General features: G+C 35.6%; 1 protein-coding gene across 1 annotated transcript; it reads left to right on the top strand.

Moving 5' to 3' along the window:
• The first annotated feature begins 3,172 nt into the window (after positions 1-3,172).
• On the top strand, positions 3,173-8,025 carry LOC148871555 (pumilio homolog 12-like). Its single transcript, XM_088968637.1, has 7 exons — positions 3,173-3,839; positions 4,030-4,179; positions 5,169-5,770; positions 5,853-6,015; positions 6,250-6,413; positions 6,976-7,225; positions 7,591-8,025. The coding sequence occupies exons 3-7, from the start codon at positions 5,199-5,201 to the stop codon at positions 7,705-7,707; spliced, it is 1,266 nt and encodes a 421-aa protein (XP_088824763.1). The 5' UTR covers positions 3,173-3,839; positions 4,030-4,179; positions 5,169-5,198; the 3' UTR covers positions 7,708-8,025.
• Positions 8,026-8,420: the final 395 nt, after the last annotated feature.

The following is an 8,420-nucleotide window of genomic DNA, read 5'->3' as shown; positions in this document are numbered from 1 at the left end:
TTGGAGGTGAAGGGACAACGCTCGGGGAGGAAGATGGGCATTGTTGTACCAATTACATATATCTGAGAGTAGATATCGGTTGTTATGTTTGTCAGATCATGCAATAGAGAATAGCTCTTTCTGTGGATTTTTAGGATAGTGAGAATGTGGGTTTTGATTCTTCTGGTTGTATGATATCTTCAAGGAAAAAGTTACAATCTCTATGTTTGTATGAAAAGAGAGGTTAAGAGAAACACAGAGGAGCAAAAGTTAATGTTGAAAAGTAAGAGTGATAATTTTGCAATTTTCTTTTATATTTTATCTTTTGTATTAAGTGAATTTCCTTGGGAGTTGGGAGCTGAAAAGTCAAGACCGTAAAAGTAAAACTCCTTTATATAACTTTGTAATCTGAAAGATTTCGGTAATAGACCTCAAGAAACTAAGAACAAAGTAAAACTTCAAAAGAAGCATGGGGTATTCTCAAGAAAGAGTTTCAGGGCATTGAAAAGGTAATATCCATAAAACATCAAACTCTTTAGAGAGATTTTGATAATATAATGATGAAAGAAAGTGAATCTATTTAAGAGTTCTTTTCTAGAGTTGTTGGTATTGTAAATTAAATCAGGACATATAAAGATGCTATCTCAGATGAAAAAATTGTAAAAAAAAAGTTTTGAAGAATTTACCAGTTAAATTTGATCATGTGGTAGCTGCCATTGAAGGAGCCAAAGATTTGACTAAACTATCCATGCATGAGTTAATGAGCTCACTTGAAACTCATGAGAATAGAATGAAAAAAATTGTATCTTCTTCATTGGAGCAAGATTTGCAGTCCAAACTCACCACTGCAAAAAAAAAAAAAAAAGAATGATGGTGAAAAAGAAACTCCAAGAAAATTGTCATATTAAGGCAAAAGAAGAGGATATCAAAATAATGGAAGAAGACGAGAAAGAGGTAGATCGTATGGAAGAGGAAGAGGTGAAAAGAAAATTAATGGTTCTTTTATTTGCAAGAAAGACAATCATTTGTCCCAAAAAATTGCAGATTTAAGGAAAAAGAACAAGCCCACTATACTAAAAATGATGATTTAGAAAATCATCTACTTTACTTTCGTATGAATACCCAACAAGAGCCAAAAGAAGTCTAGTATTTCGATAGTGGTTGTAGTAACCACATGACAGGAAACAAAAAAAAAACATGTTTTCTCGAGATGAATGAACATGTTAATTCTCAAGTGAAGCTTGGAGATGGCAAACTCCAAAGTGTTGAAGAAAGGGTGTTGTTGTTGTCTAAACTAAGCAAGGTAATTCTAAATTCATCACATATGTTCTTTATGTTCCTGGTTTGACTCAAAATTTGCTTAGTGTTGGATAACTTATACGAAAAGATTATGAGGTGCACTTTGACAATGATGAATGTGTAATGACTGATAAGAAAAAAGATCAAATCATTGCTAGAGTAAAAATAGTTAAGAACAAAGTTTTTCCATTAACCATGTCCTATGATGTGAACTATGGACTAAAAAGTAAGAAGTTGGATGAGTCTATGTTATAGCATCTAAGATATAGGCACATGAATTTCATAAGTCTCTTTTTGTTAATTCATATTAGTATGATGATTGGGCTTCCTCAAATTGATAAAGAACATAAAGTATGTGAAGGTTGTGTCTATGGGAAACATCATAGGCTACCATTTTCAGAGAGATCATGGAATTTAAAGGCACCATTAGAGCTGTTTCATGTTGATATTTATGGTCCCATAAGGACACCTTACTTCAACAACAAGAGGTACTTTTTTCTCTTTGTTGATGATTCTACTAAAACGATGTGGGTATACTTATTAGATGCAAAATTATAAGTATTGTTTATTTTTATTCAATTAAAAGCTTTAGTTGAGAAGCAAAATGATCACAAATTAAAAGTTTTAAGGACCGATAGAGGAAAAGAGTTTACATGGAGAGAATTTGGGAAGTTTTGTGAATAACAAAACATCAAAAGAGAGTTGCAATGCTTAGAGAGTGCTTAAGCCTTGAGGTGGCGGACCAGGAAAGAAAGAATCAAAGAAGAATGAAATTTGGAAGAAGACTAGGACTTGCAATGCTTAGAGAGTAGAGAACCTCTAGTCTAGGAAAGAAAGGGCTCATATTTGCCTATTTGTTGTAAAAGATAGTAGGATACCTTCGAGAGTATAGAACCTCTCTTTTAATATTTCAAAAAATGTAAGAAGCTAACATTTCTAAAGGTGTAAGGACTAGGGATTTTGCTTGCCATTAATGCCAATCCTAAAGACTAGAAAGAATAGATAACTAAGTAAGTAACTAGAAAGAAGTAACTAAAAAAATGATGCTAAACATAACTAACTAAGTTAGTAAGTAACTAGAAAGAAATAGGATAGAGATAACCTAGTTAGATAACTCGGTTCGGTTTTGGTTTTCATGTGTGAAAACTAAAACTGAACCAAATTATTGATTTACCCATCTTTACAACCCGAAACCAATAGATGGTGAAGAAAAACTGGCCAAATCGGGTTTGGTCAAGCCAGGTTGGTCGGTTTGGTTGGTTTGGCATTGTTTGTGAACAACCCTGCTAATAACAAAGTAAAACCCTAAACACATTGGCTTTTCATTTTTTCTCTTCTCTTCATTCTATACTAGTGAATGACCCCATATTAAGAAAATTGAATCAATAATGTTAAATTTACATTATGGAATCAATAATATTAAATTTATATTTATTAATATTTTAAATAATTATTAAAATTTTAAGAAATATTTATTTCAAAAAATAAAATTTCAATAATTATTAGAATATGGATAGTTTTCCTTTGTTATGATACGTAGATGGTTAACGATTAATTGAGATTGATAGAATGTTGGCAGAAGTTGTTGTGGATAACCACTTTTACATTTTCTTCATTTTTTAGGAATGGATTGAAGCAGCAACTTCTTAGAAAATGCCATTCCACAAAAATGAGAAAGCCTGTATCTAATGGTGGAGAACTATAGCATGATAGTGGGTTGTAGGCTTAGGAGGAATTTCACAAAATTGTCATGTGTTTAGCTTTATATAAAATGAGAAGGCCACTTATTTGTTATGGGCTTTCACAACTTATTAGAAAACCATGTGTCTAAATTTAAAAAGGCCTCCTGAAACTTCCATTAATATATATATATTAGATTCGTTTTCTCTTCTACAATTATTTTGGTTTTACTTTCATTTTTACCGCCACACTTCCGCTGCTCCAACGGTTACAAACTGCTGAGAGAATGTTATTTAACGTTTGGAAATGGAGTCTAAACTTCAAGAAGAGGAACGCAAAGACAGGTCTGAAAGATTTCTTAGAACTTAGGACGGAGACAGTTGAGTTTTCCAGAAGGCATGGGATTATGTGTTCATGAACCAGACAATCTCACTCTCACCGTTGCTGCTTTCTCTCAAGTCTCAAGAAGTAGGCACTGTTTTTCCTCTCTAAGTAGATGGCAGTAATAAGATCAGTGTTACTTTTCCTCTCACTGCCGCTGCCGGAACCTCCGAACTTTTAGTCAACATCGATTGAAATTTGAAAAGACAAATCCAATCTGAGATTCCGATTGGCTTGTACACGGCGACACGATATCTTCATGATAGGTGTCTTTCCTTGATTGGGTGGATTCCGAGATTGGCGGAGTGAAAACAGAAGACTCCGTCCCGGAGAGTAATTCTCGTCGGACGCAGTGGCCCCCGACCGGCATCCTTAAAGTTAGGGAAGAAGAGGAAAGGGAAAAGGACGGAGAGAGAGAGAGAGAGAGAGTCCGAGCCAATCGGTTCTCTTTAGGGTGTGATGAGGGCCTGAAGGCCAGGCGACATGGCGAAAAATAATTGGTTAGCGACCTAAACTTTTGCCAGCTGTCAAATAGGGTGGGAGTAAGCGCGAAAAAAGTGCGGGGACCCCATCAGTTTCCTGATTTAACTCAAAGAAGACAGTTAGCGTTTCAATTTCCTAATTCATTCATACTAACTATGAAGCAGCAGTTCTCTTGCTAAATCCGCTTTCTCAACCCTCTTCTTGCAGTTTCCTAATTCAATTATGATTGGAACAATGCCCAGCTACTACTTATATACTAATCACTCACTACTATCAGTTAAACGTTTACCCACGAAGCAGCAGCAGCCCGGAACAAGAACAAGAACAAGAAGAAAAAGAAAAAGAAGACTTTTCCAGGTTAGTTGTTCTTCTTGTCAGTACTGTCTAGGAACTAAGATTTAGACTGCTTAACTGATTATTCTGAAATCTCCTATAGAGCTGAAGTTCTGAATATTTTTTTTTTTCGCCGTAATGAATGGTAATCTATGATGGGTCCTTGATATGTAAATGAATATTTGATTTCCGATAGGTTCTGTTGATTGATCATCACCCAATCAAGATGGTTATATTCTTCTTAATGCGAAATTCAAGAATCAGGGGTGGGGTGTGGATAGTTGTTGATTGATCATCACTGTCGATCGATTTCAATGAATTTTTTTTTCCGTAAACTTCTTTAGAAGTTTATTTATGGGATTCAGCAGTAAGTCTAGAATGGGAAATTCGATTGTAACTGCAAAGGCTTGGGACTTGGAGAACTACCGTAAGCAAGGTTTTGTTTAGTACACTGAGAAACTAAACATTAGGTATATGATAAATTTATGAGCTATCCATTAATTTGCATCTTTAATTAAGCTATCCAATAAATTTATGAGCTATCTAGCAAAAATAACTCCTAACTCACCACTCTAAACAGAACTTTGCTCATTAGGTATATGATAAAATTATGAGCTTATGTTCGTTTCTCAGTTAATTTCTAGGATTCCCGGGACAGAAGCTCTTCTGTTGTAACCCATTTGTAGAAGTGTATTTTCACGTTCTGTTGTGCTTTCGCACTATCTGAAGTTGTTAAACGATCCATTAAATGGAGTTAGAGTTTCAACTGTAGCAGAAAAATTGATAATGATTCAATTTGGATTTCAGAATCTGTACATTTTAACGTAGCTTATCAAGGGGGTTGTAAAGCATTGCTCATCCAGGCCCCATCTGAAATTCTTGTTAATAAACGTTGAATATTTATTTCTTCACAGTAACATGCAAATTCAGGGCGTTATTCAATACTATTTTGGTGAGTATTTATCTTTTAAATTTATGGTGTCAATTCTAATCTGTTTTTGAATTTATTGCAGGTTATACTCTGTTTCTAGATCCTCCCAAACATGTCAGAAAGTGAGACCAATACAAGCACTTCAGATATTAAAAACATGGGATCTCACGTTTTTTCACCTTCAGATCCTACCCTAATTCCAAGCTATGGAAGCCCTCTTGTACAAGGCAGTGAAGGATTATTTTACCCTTTTAGTATAGGACAAAATCCTTCTTTAAATCAAATATTCAGAGCAAGCCCACAAGAAGACTTCCAATTAACAGATTATTCTAATGGAGAAGCAGCTTTGGATGCCAACAGGCTTTTCTACAATTATATGGGGATTTGGGGAGATTCCGCTTGGTATACCCAGGATGCATTGAATAATGACATAGTGTTGATGGCCAAGCATAAGCAGGGCTGTCAGTTCTTGCAGAACATTTTGATTGGGAAGGACCCATGCGGTACCAAGATAATATTTGAAGGTGTTTTGGAGTGCATTGTTGATCTCATGTCACATCCGTCTGGCAATTATATTTTCCAGAGGCTAGTGGAAGTATGCAGCATTGACCAGTTACAAGAAATTGTGCTCAGAATTACCAGAGAAAGAGGTGCACTCATACATGCTGCAGTCGATCAATTTGGGTAAGAACTTAATCTTGTAGTGTTTTCTGTGCTTGTGCTCATAATATTCTGCTCAATCTGATGGTTTATTGTGTTTGAGCAGAACCCGTTCTGTTCAGAAACTCGTAAAGATGACCAAAAAGTTACCATTGATCACGTATGTTATATCAGCTTTAGTTCCAGGAATACTAGCTTTGATGCTCAACCAAACGGGAAGCCATGTGATCCGTCATTGTTTAGTTCACCTGGATAGTCAGCAAAACAGAGTAAATCTTCTTTTCTTCATTACACATCTGCTTCAAATTTCTCTCTAACTGTCATTGATATTTAAAAGAATTAGATTACTAATAAGATTCATGACCTGATGCTGCTGATCCTTAGTTTGTGTGTGTAAATATCTCACATGCAAACAAATATCAATTTATTATAGATTCTATATAGCCCCCATCAGCTATTCACTGCAAATTTATAACAACATAGTTTGTTTCATTTCATGGCAGGTCATATTCGAGGTTGCAGTGAAGTATTGTTTGAGATTGGCCACACATGAACAAGGATGCGTCTCCCTGAACAATTGCATAGACTGCATTAAGGATCCCCATAGAAAGCAACTCATAAACATGATCTCAGTGAATGCTGTGCAACTTTCACAGGATCCTTTTGGGTATTCCATCATATTTCCCTAACCCATAAAGAAATATTTTTGATTCCTTAAAGCTCATTTTGTTTGCAGTGCAAATTTCATTTGCATTGACATAAATGCATGAGAAGAGTGCAAATCATAATAACAAACAAATAGATGCAAAACTGAAGCATGCGCAAAATTTGTATTCGGTCCAAATTTGCAATGCAAACAAACAGAGCCTAAATAACTTTCCTTCAACTTTCTGTTTCTCTTATTTTCTATCAATCCGAGCACAACAGAGAATGGATATGAAGAAAAAGAAAAACTCAATTTCCATCTTAGTTGAAGATGCCAACTGCCTTGCTTGTAAAATCTCCATTTGGTTGTAGTGGAGGCTTGTAATCAGTTCCCACCTTCATCAGGTTGGGGCTTTCAGGGGAGTTCACATCTGCTGCAACCATCAACCCTCCAATGAATCATGAACATGCCAGCAATGGAAATAATTTTATTGGGGGCCTTAAGAGAGTGCTATGACCATGGTTGCAGGGTATATGCTCTCGGTTGGGCTTATTCACTCATCTAAGTTTGTGGTTTCCTGCAGGAACTATGTTGTCCAGCGTGTCCTAGCACTCCAAAACCCAGAATTTACTAAGATTATATGCTATCAACTTCAAGGCTATTATGTGCTTCTCTCAATGCAGAAATGTGGGAGCCATGTTGTAGAGAAATGCTTAAAATCTCCTTGGATAGCAAATATTGTCAATGAGTTTCTAACCAATGACAAACTAGTCCAGCTTGCTCGGGATCCATTTGGAAACTATGTCATACAAACAGCACTCAAGTACACAAAGGTATTTTTTTAATATTCATCTGTTTATCTGTTTTTGCTTGATATTATAGTTATCCCACAGTTTGAACAAGACCTGATTGATTTGGTGCCCAGCATTCAAAATAAACCCGGTTAATTGAATATCAGTCATTTGAGGGATGGATTCTTCTATGGAATTCAATTTGACCAATGATCCAGATGAATGTGAGAAATCGGATGGTGTGATCATGCATTCATCTTGAGTTGTTTACCCACCACTGCCTGGGACCATGCCACCTACATATTAATTTGTTTCGATTACATTATGAATTTCCCCGTTCAGTATAAAATTACATTAACTGCATGCTGGTCTAAAATAACTTTTTTTTTTTCTCATCATTTGGTCAGGTTATGCACTATGTCCTGTATCAGCTTCTGGTGATTGTACTCCAACCTCATCTGTCGGATCTCCAGTACCATCCAAATGGAAGGAACATATTCAAGTTTATCAATGGTAGCATTTAAGTTAAATACTGGACAGTATAACCTTGGATGGAGACAAGTTCTATCAAAAACATGTTGCAAAATCTTGTTCGTTTTTTTCTTGGCTGGGAGGGATTTTTTTTTTTTATTATTTGAATGAACACTGTGTCTACTGTCTGTAGTTTAGGGTATTGGGGGGGGGGGGGGGGGGGGGCGGGGAGCGCGTTATGCTTCAGTTCATTGGAGTTTGCAGAGAATCAACTCTGTACGTAGATGTACACTATGGCTTTCAACTCTTTGTTTGTTCCTACCTAGTATGTTTCTTTATTATAATACAGAGCTGTCTGATCCTCTTCTTTGTACATTATTCTGCTCTGAGGTTAATTTGTAAGCAGTTCTTTCCACTTTTTCAACTTTTCATATTCTACTTTGTTGAAGAAATTTATTGTCCAAGCTTGTAAGTTCAGATGCAACCTTATAAGTTTCCATGATATGATTTTGAGGTCGTATAAAATTGTAAGGCTGCGTTTGGAAACGATGCAAATGGAGTGTAAATCTCGGTTCAGGGTAATTTTGCACTCTATTTCACTTCTGCCTATGTTTGGCAACATTATATTTATGCATTGACAAATGATAGACCAATGCATATTTACATTGATAATAAGATGTAAAAGTATATCAATAAAAAAGAAGCAAATTTGCAATCAAGTGGGCTTTTGAATTTTGATAACAAAAAAAAGCATATGCTTTTTTGA

The sequence above is a fragment of the Nelumbo lutea genome, chromosome 2 (assembly GCF_056320005.1).
Source record: "Nelumbo lutea isolate HS-2025 chromosome 2, American lotus-T2T, whole genome shotgun sequence".
Taxonomy (NCBI): Eukaryota; Viridiplantae; Streptophyta; class Magnoliopsida; order Proteales; family Nelumbonaceae; genus Nelumbo; species Nelumbo lutea.
Note: the sequence above shows the minus strand (reverse complement) of the source record. Positions and strands in the feature narration are given on the sequence as shown.

Coding starts and splice junctions, on each gene's coding strand:
- LOC148871555 (XM_088968637.1), top strand. CDS start 5,199: ATGTCAGAAAGTGAGACCAATACAAGCACTTCAGATATTAAAAACATG. Junction 5,771..5,852: donor GCTGCAGTCGATCAATTTGG/GTAAGAACTTAA, acceptor GTGTTTGAGCAG/AACCCGTTCTGTTCAGAAAC. Junction 7,226..7,590: donor CAGCACTCAAGTACACAAAG/GTATTTTTTTAA, acceptor TCATTTGGTCAG/GTTATGCACTATGTCCTGTA.